General features: G+C 36.7%; 1 protein-coding gene across 1 annotated transcript in view; it reads right to left on the reverse strand.

Moving 5' to 3' along the window:
- Positions 1-4,305: 4,305 nt before the first annotated feature.
- METTL15 (methyltransferase 15, mitochondrial 12S rRNA N4-cytidine) overlaps positions 4,306-14,425 on the reverse strand; it is a 115,540-nt gene continuing 105,420 nt past the window's right edge. Inside the window, exon 6 of the mRNA XM_089521313.1 lies at positions 4,306-5,141. Coding sequence (XP_089377439.1) covers positions 4,696-5,141 — 446 coding nt within the window. The 3' untranslated portion in view covers positions 4,306-4,695. The remainder of the gene's footprint in view (positions 5,142-14,425) is intronic.

Below are 14,425 nucleotides of genomic sequence, written 5' to 3' on the forward strand. Positions count from 1 at the left end.
ACCTCTCTTGACCTGTTTAGGAAGAAACTTAAGACCTATCTCTTCCAACAGGCTTTCCCTCATGTGTCTTGACATCTGTTCCCCATCATATATGCTGCTTTCCAGCTAGTTCTGTTTTTTGGCTATGGTTTTTAGTTCTGTGGTTTTATTGTGTTTTTAATTCTGGAATGTTTTTATGATGTTTATATACTGTTGTCTAAATTGTATAATGTTTTATACCCTTGTTGTAACCCGCTTTGATCTCTTTTGGAAAAGCGGGCTATAAATAAACAGTATTATTATTATTATTATTATTATTATTATTATTATTATTATTATTATTAGTTGTTGTTGTAAACCAATTAGATTGAGGGAAGTAATAGTACCATTATATTCTGCTTTGGTCAAGCCTAACCTGGAATACTGTGTCTAGTTCTGGGCAACACAGTTCATAAAGGATATTGAGTACATTGACGAAGATCAAATGGGCTTTTTGCAAACAAGATAGTTAAAGGAGAATATTAGATTTATATTAGACGTGCTGGAATATTATGAAAGAACGGGGGGAAAAAACTAGCCTTAGTCTTCGCTGACATCGATAAGGCATTTGATAATGTCAATTGCAACTGTATGTTTGAAATACTTGTCAGAATGGGAGTTGGAGATAATTTTGTGGCATAGATCAGGAAAATGTATGAAGACCAAAATGCACACAAAATTGTTAATGGGAACAAGTCAAAGACATTTGACATATACAAAGGAACTCGACAAGGCTGTCCTTTATCCCCACTGCTTTTCATAACAGTCTTGGAAATTCTAGGAAATATAATAAGGAAAGAAAAAGATATTTGTGGCACGAATAGTAAGGGACCTGAACACAAATGGAAAGCTTTTGCTGATGATTTGGTCATCATTTTGGAAGAACCAATAAATCAAATAGAAAAGTTTTTTAATATTATAGCTGACTTTGGAAAAGTTTCTGGTTTTAAAATTAACAGGAGTAAGACAGCACTGTTAACAAAAAAACTTATTAAAAAGAAGAACAAAGTATTGAAAGTATTATTCAGTCTCAGATTAAAAAGAAATACTTAGGAATTTGGATGACAAACAAAAACATGGATCTCTTTGATAATAACTATAAAACTAAATGGAAGGAAATTAAAAAAGAGTGAAATGCATGGTCTAAATTACAATTATAATTATTTGGATGAATTGAAGCTATCAAAGTGATTTTTCCCCCCATAATTTTTTATTCCAAACTATACCAATTTTGAACAATGACAAGTCTCTGAAGGAACGGCAAGACATAAGAAATTTCGTATGGAACAACAAAAAGCCATGGATAAAATAGAAAACAATGACATGCCAGAGGAAAGAAGGAGGAGACAGATTACCAGACCTGAATCTATATTATGAAGATAATGTGTTAAATTGGATTGTAGAATGAATTATACTTGAAAATAACAAGTTATTGAATTTAGAAGGCTTTACTAACAGGTTCAGAAGATATGCTTACATTTGGTATGGGAAAGCAGCAACACAAAACAAATTCTGACATCATATTATATAGAGATCTTTGTTACATACTTGGGAAAAAAACCCAGGAAAATCCGCCTCTGGATTTCACCACAAGAAGCATTCATTGGTCAATGGAAATCATTAGGCATGTGGCTAACTTACAGAGATATTCTATATCAACCAGAATTTAGTAGATACAGTATATATTGAAGCCTATTGAAGAACTAACTCAATTAGACCCTAAAGTGCACTGGTTTGTATATATACTATTAAAAGAAAGATTTAAAATTGACCAGAAAATAGAAAAATTTGGCAGAGATACATTGGAATTAGATAAAATTTTATTTGGCAATGGAAGTAAGAGAACAGCTAAATTATATAGATTCCTAAGAAACTTAGAAAAGGAAGATGAACTGATATCTGATGCTATGATTAAATGGTACTCAGATTGTGGCCAAATTATAGATACAGAGAGCTGGAAGTATGCCAGAAACAAAAATAATTTTACTAAATCCCAAAATTTATGGCAAATGTTTTGGAAAATGGAACAAAGGTGATATTTAATGCTGCATAAAGTAGCTAAGGCGGTATCCAGACCGGCACAAAGTGCTGGCCTGGATACGTACTGGGGTTGCCTCAGGGCGTCCTTTCCAGATGCCCCGCAACCCTAGTACATTGTAATGGTGGCGCCCTTTCTACATGGGTGCCGCCATTATGACGTCACGGCCACGCCGCAGCCAAACAGCGCGGCGTGGACGTGATGTCCTGGTGCTGCTGGAGGGCACTTGTGGCGCCCTTTCAGCGGTGCCAGAAGGAGCTCCGTTTCAGAGCTCTTTTGGCCGCATGTATCGCTGGCGCGGCCTTTAAACGGCTGCGCCAGTGATACAAAGAGAAAGGGGCTGAGTGGCGCTTTCTCCCTTTCCCTGCCACTGTCGGGGTGTCCTTGGGGTATGAAGCCCCAAGGACACCCCTTTCCAGGCCACGGAGAAGCAGCATTTTGCTGCTTCCCCAAGGCCAGGAAAAGTGGCAGATCGGGGCCTCTGGGGCTGCCGATGTGGCAGCTGAGGCTCCCATCTGTTGGGGAAAGGGGCAGGTGCAGGCTGCCCCAAAGGGGTGGTCTGTATCCCACCAAAGATTTATAAGACTGATTCTGACAGATACTGGAAATGGTGAGCATCTACTGGCTCATGATTTCCTGTTTGGTTGTGCTGTCCAAAACTTAAAGCATATTGGAAACAAATACACATAATGATTGAACAAATGTTATAGATCAAATCTGAGATGTGATCAGAAATATACCTTTTAAACATGTTGAATAAGATTCCTTCACAGACTTAAAGAAAATATGGACATATAATGTTATATTTGATAACAGCAGCTAGAATGATATTGGCACATTGGAAGAGCCAGGAAATGCCTAGGATGGATGGATAAAGAAGATATTGGAAATGCTTGATATGGATAAATTAACCTGTTTCATAAACTACAAGGATATGGAGGTAGTTGCAGAGGAACAGTCCCCGATTATGACATATTGTAAATTAATGCTGGAGAAAGGGGCAGGAAGAATAAAATATTGATTAGAATACAAAGTACAATGTGCCCACGTCATATGGGGCATGCCATACATGGCTTTCAGCCGCGCATTGGAAGTAGCCACCCCACTGGCTATAACTCTCTGTTAGGAAATAAATTTTCTTTACCAATAAACAGAGTACACTCCATGATGAAAAAGTAGTAGAGAGTGCCCTTGATAAAATAAACAGCTCATCTATAATATGTATTAATACATAAGCTAAAATATCTGAGTTTACTGGCTATCTATTCTTATTGAGTTTTCAATAGTCATTCAAAACTGTACTATTTTGTCATACCTTTGGGTTTTACAATAGTTTTGAATACTTTAAAGAAGTGTCTGTTCCTGTTTTGTTTTAACATTGTGATTTTGGTGTACATTGCTTTGGGGACACTGGTGGGAGGAAAAGGAATTTGTAAGTACAGTACTTTTATTAATAAATAAAATATTTAGTTTGTAAACGAAACCTCCCACACTAATGTCATAATGATACTGTAAGATGCATTTGGGGCCTCCAACTGCTTCCTTGGGAAGTTCCATAGATGTGAAACAACTCAGATTGCTACTTTTCCAAATCACACTGTACCACAATGGTAGAGTTAAGAAGGTGTTTTTGGTTGATTGAAGCAACAGGATGGAGCACAGACAAAACACAGTGTGAGATGACATGGCATCTGTGATTTTAGCGATCATAATTACACATGCAATTGTTCCTGAAATACAATGGAAAGCCAATGAAAGCAAAAGAATATATTTTTCAAGGCATATCTTTCCCCCAAATTGTGTGGAAATTATTGGTTTTGGTCAAAATTGAAATATGTGTATGGGATACTACCTGGTTCTGACCCCTTCTGAAAATGTCTCTCCTCTGCAAAATTACAAGAAAACCAAATAGGAGCTTCCCAAAGATGCCTTTTAGAGATCTGGCTGATAAATATATTTCTTGTTCTATTTTACACATTTTTGAAATATTGTAGTTCTTATAAAAATGTGTGAGTATTTTCACATTGCCTACCAACACTTAAAAACAAGGTTTGAAACACAAGAAAGCAATAACACAATAGATATGTTTATGGAAGTCAATAACTTGTCTTTGTATCCTAATTCTAATTCTTCAGAGAACATTTACATGCAACAATTTTTTTTAAAAAATAAAGAGATATAAGTCTTCTTCTTGAATGAGAAGGTTGTTATTCAAACCAAAAACAAACTAACTAAAAAATCATAACTGTTTCTACTCTTGTTTCCACTCTTATTTAACACATAGTTATATGTATACATTTGCATTAATGGCAGATGAAAAAAATGAATAATATTTTTATGATCCACATATATTTCATGTATTTGTGAATATTGCTTTAACAAGATTAGTTACATATAACTGAGAAAACAGAGTTTACTCTTTGTCTTTAATTTACACATTTTAAGGTTGCTTTCCACAACAAACCAAAATATTTAAGTTCAAAGAGTGGTGTTCTCTTCTTCAGCACTCCTATTAGACTGAAAATAAAGTGTACTCTAAATAGCAATGATGGATAACTAACTTTTGAAATATAATCTTCTCTGTCTCTTACTCATCTTTAATGGTGAATAACTATAAGGATAAACATAGACAAAATAATTTACAACTTAATAGCTCCTCTTAGCTTTGCTGAACGTGCTCTTGGATTATCTTGAAGATCCTTAGCCTGGGGAATAAGTACTTTTTTCTGTATAGCCTCCCATTTTGAGTTTCCATTGGAAAATTCCTCCTCCTCCTCCTCCTCTTGATCTGAAAAATTCTTTTCCATTTGCTTGATCTTCTGTCTTACACTGAGGTTGAATTTTTCTGTGACATCTATTCCAAGAAGAAACCGCTTGATGATGCGATCCTCTAAGGAATGGAAAGAAAGAGCAACAAACCGTCCACCAGGTTTCAGAAACTTGTCAGCTGTCTTCAACCCCGCGTAGAGTTCATGCAATTCATTATTAACAAAAATACGCAAGGCTTGAAAAGTTTTGGTAGCCACATGAGTAGGTCGTTGAAGCAAGTCTTTTCGAGCATACAAAGCTGCATTAGGCAAAGCACCTTGTTTAAGAAAGAGAGAGAGAGACAGAGAGAGAATGAATTAGAATATTATGCACAGCGTTAGAATATTATGCTTTTGGCATAATAAATGGCACTGCACAACTATCTTTGATTTCTTATTGACTACTGTTAGTGTTAGTCAATTGCAGTTCACAATATTTTAGAAGGCCTGTGGTCAGGCCTCCTGTTGATGTAGGGCAAGATAGAAGTACAGTCAGCCCTCCACATCCGTGGGAGTCAGGGGTACAAGACCCCCATGAATGTGGAAAAACTGAAAATAACCTGCCCCCCCCCCCATGAGGAAGCCAGTTAAAGGATAAATAGGGGGCAAGAGGAGCAGGTGTCCACGCTCCTCTCCTTTCCCCACCCTCCCGTCCATTTAACTGACTCCCCACCCCCTTCCTGGTGGGATAGCTGTCTTATTAGTCTTATTACTGTGTCTGCTGGTTGGTACACACACCATTCTCATCCCCTCTCTCCTGGGCTTTTCTCCTGAGGAGAAAAGCCCAGGAGCGAAGAGGAGGAGAAGTGCATGCACATGCAGCCTTGACCTTGCAAATAATCAAAATCATGAGTGTCAAGCCGTAAATCTGGCAGGCCAACTTTATTTTAATAAATAAATTGACTAAATAAGTGTCACTGAAATTCCAGGATAAACAATTACTTTTGATGAAATGGAAAATTTCATTCTAATCTCTGATCAATGTTGGTGTTTTCACTGGGTCAAACTAAGAACCAGCTAGAATGGTAAAGGAATGTCTTCACACTTCTTTGTGTGTACCACCAGGAGACACAGTAATAAATGCTAAAAATAGGAACACAGGAAACTCCCTTCTCCTAAATGATACCATGGTCCATTTAGCCCCGGGCTGTTAATTCTGACTGGAGCCATCTCTCTGCGTTTTGTTTCCTAGCCCAGCCTTGAAATTTCAGGTATTCCTAGAGGTCTCCTATTCTAGTACGAAACAGACCCAAACTGGTTTGCTCTCCAAAATCAGACAACACTGTGCATGTCTAGGGTTGTATGATGGTAATAATAACAGCAATCAAAATATTAATTTTCAATTTTTACACACATTTGAGTTAGGAAGACCTGATTAAAAAAACTTTTTCCAGATGAAACAGTACAATCATCTACTAAAAAGAAATAACAAAACTATAAAAATAAATAGTTTTTTGTGGGTTTTTCGGGCTATGTTCTAGAAGAGTTTCTTCCTGACGTTTTGCCAGCATCTGTGGCTGGCATCTTCAGTCATCAGGTTATTAGCTGGCATTCTAGGGTGGCACCAAGAAATAGGAGAAACAGTAACTTTGATTGTTGTAGTTTTCTAGTACAGGAGGCAATTTTTAATCAGGGGCTTCCAGCCTGGACAGCTTAGGATATGTTCACCTGCACAGTTCTTTATGCCATTTATTTCTGCTTAAACTTTAGAGCTTTAATTCTCTCTATTTTCACCTCCTGGACCTTCATTTTCTCCATTTCCTGCTCACAATGTTAAGCCAGTAGTTGCTTGCAAGATCTGTTAGTAGTTCAGCACTACATCTTACCACTTCAAATACCATCCTCTATGGAACTGCTGATGAAATTTGGCTGTTTTATCAAAGGTCTACAAGTTGGCATATGTTTCAATAAATGTCACATACATATGTAGAAAATGTGTAAGTGCCCACAGCATCCCCAGTTTTGTAATTTAAATATTTCCTATGATAGATCTATAATTTAAAACATAATTTAAATATAATTTAATTTAAAACATCATGCATACTTTATGGACCTACAAATGAAAGTTACTTACCTTTTTTACTGGAACTCCTTTAGGAAAGCCTCTTTGAAATCCCTTATATAAAAGTGCTCATGGCTGCTAAGAGTCATAGGCAGTCATGTCATATCACAGAATTCCCATGTGTGAGAATACATGATTTGATCAACTGCAATTTACATGAGACCTAGTGTGTGGGTAAATTGATGACTGCACCCCAGGAACTGCTCTTTTAAAAATGTCTACAAGTGGAAAAACTGGTCTTACATGTCCCTTACACTTCTCTACTGGTATAATTTAAAGGAGCAAGGCACACAGCAGGTATGATCTACTATATACTGTTAGTTAATCTGATGTATTTTATGGCTCACATAACCAAAACAAACAAGAACAAACAACTTCATTTACATTCTGCATCTCCCCCTAAAATGGGATTCATGGCATCTTACAAATTAAAATAAAATATACAAAAGGTCAAAATTAAAATAGAACCAATGAATGGTTAAGGTTATATGATTAAGCCTTCTTTGCCCAGCACAGAAATAACAACATCATAAGACATTATGGTCCCAATTGAAAAGTTAATGTACAACAGCATGTTACACTGACCACTAGTGCATAATCAATATTTTCAATTTCAACAGTGCCGGTGATTTTGTTTAAATAGGTAAGCCCCTACACATAAACAGTTTATAGGCACTCTAAAGACTTTTTGGTGTTTCCTATATACCACAAAAACAACCTCAGTCCAGTAATTGCAAGTCGATGCATAACCCACAGCCACTGGATGGTGTTTCTTTTAAGTTTATGGCTTCCAGTGTACAAGATCTGATAATGAAAGTGGTTGCTTAAACAGAATCAGAGCACATGCTTAAAATCACTTACAAATCAAATCAGCTTTTTATTGCTTCCACTCTGCTTTTTGAACTTGCCTGATAAAGCGCTCTGGAGATCTTGAAAGCTTGCACATTTTGTGACCTTTTTATTCATCTTATTAATATTTTATCCTAATATGGATTTTGGAATCTTATGTCCAACATAACTAGCTTAGTTTCATAGATTAAATATATGTCAATTGACATTTAATAAAGTTGGATGATGATGTCAGTTGATGTACATTTATTTACTCATTCACAAATCTTTAATAGATGCTAAAGCTGGGTAATATAAAATGCTATGCAGAAAAAAAAAACAATCTAATTATCACTAATATATGAACAGATACCCTGTTAGTGCACAAAATTATTTCTTCATACTTCTAGCATGCTGCCATACTTATTTCTTCTTTAAATTATCACTTGTTCCCCATCACAATTCCTTTAGAAAAATTAGGTACTTGTATTATTTTTGTCTAAAATGGTAAATATAACAACAATTTTAAAGCCCATTAGTTATCATTTGATAATATTTAAGATCTATATGTCATCCTGATTCAAAAAAATCAAGCACAATGAGAATACTACAATCCAGAAAAGAATACAAGCACCCACTGGAATGATACTTATTTGAAAACATAACCAGTGTAGTCTGTGTAATGCAAAAAAAAAATGTCATAATTCTTGAGTTTGATTTGGGACAATGCATGCACACAAATGCCATACATCTTTGGGACAGCTGAGTCTTAGCATGGATAACATAAAATCTGGATGATCCAGCACTGGAAATAGGCACAATAATTACCAAAATGGCAAGGAGCCTTAAACATGCAGAAACTGCAGAAGTAAATTTTCTTCTGCATGACACTGGTGTAACATTTGCACTGGCTAAGTAAGCTACTATCCAAACATTCAGTTACAGGAATTGACCCAAAACAATGAATGTTATCCAGCAGAGCATGATAATCACTTTTGCTGGGCTGATTTCTTCTCTTTCTTCCCTCCCCTTTCTTGGGTGGGTTAAAAGACCATCATACACACTACCCAACAAAACACTATGAAATCAGGAGAATGATGGCTCTCTGATTATTTGAAGTCACAAGATGCTGTGGTTGATAAAGTTCTGATGAATGGCTTTTTCTTGTCCTTTGTAATTGGATATTTTTCAGTTTGTGCAGTCTGAGGATGTGGACAGAATCCTTAGAAAAGTGAGAGCCACAACATGTATAGTCTCAGTGCAGCAGAGTTCCATCATGTCTACAAGAGACTGCAGTAAAGCCTTTCTTCAAAAAACCCTCCATGGACCTAACCACCCTACATAATTACCATTCAGCCTCCAATTCTTTTGGCAAGGTTCTAGAGCAGATGGTGTCTTTCTAACCCCAGGGCTTCCTGGCTGAAATGGATTATATAGATCCATTTCAGTGTGTGTTCAGGTCTGGTTATGGGATGGACACAGTTTTGGTTGCCTTGATGTATGGCCTATGCTGGGAACACCAGTAGATAGAAAAAGGGAATGTGTTTGTGCCAGTTCTGTTGTACAGCTTAACAACATTCAACATCATTAATCATACTTCTGGGTTGCTTCTCTGGGATGGAACTTGAATACTGTTTTACAATAGTACCAACTCTATTCCTACTGTTCACCTAATTCCAGGGAAGCTGTTTTGGTACTAAACTGGTGTCTGCTGTCAGAAATGGATGGGATAAGGCAAGTTAAAAATTAATTCAGACAAGAAAGATGTGCACCTGGTCAGCAGAAAGGCATATCAGGGAATAGGATAGGGTTACACTACCCCTGAAATCACAGGTTCACAGCTCGGGTGTACTGCTGGGCTCCGAACTGAGCCTGGATACTCAGGTTTCAGCAGTGGCCAGAAGTGCATTTGCACAGTAAAAAATGGTGTACCAGCTCTGCTTCTTCCTATGTCAGATCTTGCATAGTGACACATGCCTTGATTACATCACAGATAGATTATTGTAACACATTCTACATAGAGCTACTTTTGGAAATTATTCAGAAACTTCAGGAGGTCCAAAATATTGCAGCCAAGCTGCTGGCTAGGGCTGCTTGCAGGCAACTAGTGTCACTTGCTACCAGTCTGTTTACAAGCAGAATTAAGAATGCTGGTTATGACCATTAAAGCCTTAGATACATTGAGTATACTATTGACTATCTGAAAAACTGTATCACTCTATATGAAGCTGTCTAAATTTTAAGTTCTTCAGGGGAAGGCCGATTTGTTTGTTGAGGACAAGGGATACAGCTTTCTCAGTGGCACTGTGAAGCAATTTTTAACCCATGGGGGGCACAAAATGGCCTTCAGGACTCCATGCAGCATGAGGGCCAACTTTGTCCATGCTTGCTCCAAAGAACAGATAACAGGCATGAACATGAAAGCATGCATTATCATCTTCCACTTGCTTACACATTAAAATCAACTGAAAGAAGCAACTGGAAACTTTTGCTTAACATATTGTTTATTTTGTTGGCTGTATTTGTGGCCTTCAGTCTCATTTTATATGTTTGTATAGAATAAAGAAACACACAAGAGGAAAATACAGCATAATGAGCAGAAAATCTGTTTAACAACAGAAATGAATGTGAAGTTGAAAGCTTTCGTGGCCGGCATCCATAGTTTTTGTGGGATTTTCAGGTTATGTGGCCTTGTTCTAGAAGAGTTTGTTCCTGACATTTTGCCAGCATCTGTGGCTGGCATCTTCAGAGAAATTAAATTAATTTTTTAAGAAGCATGATAAGTGGTATTTCTCCTTATGGTTAATAAATCTAAAAATACATTTTTATTTGAATGAATTCTCTTACTTCCTGAAGCTTGTATCTAGAAAAAAAAAGTGATATTTCACTTAGAAGAGCAAGTAACTCTGAACATGCCTTTTACTCAAGTAGACATTTTAGACTGTAGGTACAAAAAGGGCACATCAGTATGTCCATGCTTTGAGTTAGCATGGGGTTGGGGGACTGATGCTGTCAGAATTTCTAGACTCAGGTTTACTTCAAACTATAACTTTTTTTGCTTTAAGATAGTTTCTTCTGGATGATATGGATTATCTAGATCCTTCTTTGGAAGTTTTTAAACAGAGGCTGGATGGCCATCTGTCAGGGGTGCTTTGATTATGAGTTCCTGCATAGCACAGCATTAGCCTGGATGGCTCTTGTAGTCTCTTCCAATTCTATGATTCATTTCAATCTGCTTTTGGATATATCACTGGAATGGAAATAGCATGGTCTCCCCAAATGAACTGTTACTTTGAGAACTAAACGATGAGACTACAGCTTCATTGGTTTGGCTTCTTATTTCAACAGCTTTTGGTATATGTCTTTATTTTATATATGTCCCAATATGGGACGTGGTGGCTCAAGTGGTTAAAATGCTGACTCTGTTGACTGCAAGATTGGCAGTTCGAGGCCTGGGTGCCACATGATGGGGTGAACTCCCATCACTAGTCCCAGCTTCTGCCAACCTAGCAGTTCAAAAACATGCAAATGTAAGTAAATAAATAAGTACCACTCTGGTGGGAAATTATACAGCGTTCTGTGCAATCATGCTGGACACATGATCACAGAATAGCCTCTGACAACGCTGGCTCTTTGGCTTAGTAATGGAGATGAGCACCGCCCCCAATGGTCAGACACGACTTGACAACCTTGTCACTGGGGAATTCCTTTACCTTTACTTTTATGGGATCCAAAGCAGCTTACAATATAATTTTTTTAAAACGCTAATCCTGGATTGTCTGGCAGTAATGGGATTTGGAGTGTGATGCTGTTATAATTCAGTTTCTTTTTAGAAACTGATTCCAGAATGTGATGAAGAATGACTCTGCAGAATGATTTGAAACCTTGAGCTGTCTTTTGACTCAGGGGTCCATCTTGCTGCCCCCGCCACGAATCACTAGGAGAGTTTATTCAGGATTTCAAGAACTGCATTTCAAATAGCAGATTATACTCCGTAGTTTCCCCCCATCCATCTCGAACTATGGGATTCTAAGTGAAGATTCAACCCATCTGGGTTTTTACTCCCATTAAAAACAAAACTATTGCTTAGAGGGGGTAGTCTTCAAGATGGTCTAGATCTCCCACTATTAATTCAGTAGATTTACCCAAATTGGGAATAATAATAATTATATTCTTCTATCTAGGATCAGAACATTTTATCTTATAAATGTTGATTGCACTGTTTTTAACTGTTTTAATGTTTGAAATTATATGTTTTATTCTTGTATTTTATTGTTACTGTTGGGTTGTAATCCTGCCTCGATCCACATGGGAGAGGCAGGAAAATACAAATTAATTTTATTTATTATTATTATTATTATTATTATTATTATTATTATTATTTAGACTTATATTTTTCCTTTATTTTTTTCAAATTAGTGGGGTTTGAATTTTTTTCTTTTTTAAAAAACCGTGTTGTTGTAATCATGAAGCTATTAGTTGTCTTCAGTTATTTGGAAAGGTGTATAGAATTGTTTTAAAGAAATAAAGATGTTTATTTCTGTTGGAGTCAGCAAGGGAAAAAAATTGAAATGATTTAGCAATACTTTCCCTTTAATCTCACTTTTCACTGGATAACTCCAGAAAAGAAAGAGAGGTTATTCTATTTTTAACTATCTAATTTAGGAATATTAGGGCATCCAGGGGAAAAAGACAGTAAGTTCACCTTGTTTTTACCTTTCTACAGAAAACAACACCAAAAAGAAAGAAAGAAAGAAAGAAAGAAAGAGCACGCTGGTAATAGAAGAAAAATCTTGCTTGGTAACAGGCTCTACAACAGATAATAATAGAACAAAATTTGTATGAGAAGCATGCAGAATGGATTTCATTCATAAAAGCACCATGCCTCAGGCAAGAGGAATGATTTAAAATCCCAAGGAGAGAAATTATCTTTTTAAAATTTTGGGATACTCTGATATTGCTTACACTGTTTAAATTCATATGTTAACATGAACTGAAATTTTAAGCTTTAGAATGAACTTAGCAACGTGCTGCATCTGCCAATGAGAAGCATTCAAGTCTCCTGTGAAAGAGAGTGTGTGACAGACTTTAAAAATTAATTCTGAACAGGCAGCTGTTTAAAGGAATTTCCTGTTGAATCTCAATCACATCTAATGTTCCAGTGACGCAGCTTTTGTCCTTTTGTCTAGGAGCTCTTAAAAAATGTTAAAATGTATCCACCTGAAACTGAAGCAATATTATAAATTTAAACTGTTAATTAAAAGTCTGTGAATGCAGACAGATCTGGATAAAACAAAATTGATCCACCAAGATAGATATTTTTTAAAAAATTCAGTTGGCACTTCAATGCTATTCCCACCAATGTATGTGCAGAAAATATATAACTTTGCTCTGTCAACAAGTCACAAATCTAAATGAAGTGAAGGAAATTTAAGTTACTATAAAAAAATATATCGGGTAACAAAGAACAAAAACACCTACACGAGAGTTTAGAAATACTTTAGGGAAAAAGATAATGGGTACATTCAGATGCCTGGTTTATTTATTTATCTATCGGCTCATTAGACAATGATCTCTTGATGTGCTGACACCTAAGATGTCAACAGACATTTCAAGTCTCATAGTTGGAAATGAGATAAAAGACTGTGTTACTCTAGTCCTGCAAGCTACGCTAATTTGGCAGAGACTACCAAATATTTGACATCTGCTGACTAATGCTCATACACACACACACACACACACACACACACACACACACACACACAGACACCATGTAGATCTTCTCTTTCTCCTCAGAACCACTGGCAATAAATTTTGAGAGCTCCTGGAGAACAGGAGCATCCCAGTGGACTAGAGGAGGGAAAATGTTGCCTCATCTTCAAAAAGGAAAAAAAGAGGACCCAAATAATTTCCACTTAGTCAGCCTGACATCAATACTAGGAAACATTCTAGAGCAGTTAATTAAAGAGACAAACGGTAACCAGTTAGAAAACAATGTCATGATCACTAAAAGTCAATATGGGTTTCTCAAAAATAAATGCCAAACTAATTTTGTCTGTCTGTCTCTCTCTCCTTCTTTGATACAGTTACAAGCTAGGTAGATTAAAGGTATGCTGAGGATGTAACATATCTTTATTTCAGTGCAGCCTTTGACAAGGTTTCCCCACGATATTCTCACAAACAAGAAGGTAAAATGTGAAATATATATTGGATAATTATTAGATGAATTTGTAATTGGTTGACCAACTGAACTCAAAGGGTGTTTACCAATGATTCCTCTTCATCCTGGAGAGAAGTGACCAGTGGAGTGCCGCAGGGTTCTGTCCTGGGTCCAGTGCTATTCAATATCTTTATAAATTACTTAGATGATAGAATAGGGGGTATTATCAAATTTGAATATGACACCAAATTAGGAGAGGTAGTTAATACTTCAGAGGGCAGGATCAGAATTCAAAATGACCTTAACATATTAAAGAGCTGTGACTGCAAAATGAATTTCAACAGGGTGCAATGTAAGGCACTTAGGCACAAAAAATGAAACTCACATATACAGGGTAGGTGACGTCTAGCATGACAACAGTATATGTGTTATGGATCCAGGAATCTTAGACCCAGTACTGATTGGCCAAATAGAGTGGTGGGAGACCGTGCCGCACTGTTCGTTCTGGAACC

This window comes from Sceloporus occidentalis, unplaced genomic scaffold (assembly GCF_023333645.1).
Source record: "Sceloporus occidentalis isolate IW3139 unplaced genomic scaffold, rSceOcc1.0.p SCAF_4, whole genome shotgun sequence".
NCBI lineage: Eukaryota > Metazoa > Chordata > Lepidosauria > Squamata > Phrynosomatidae > Sceloporus > Sceloporus occidentalis.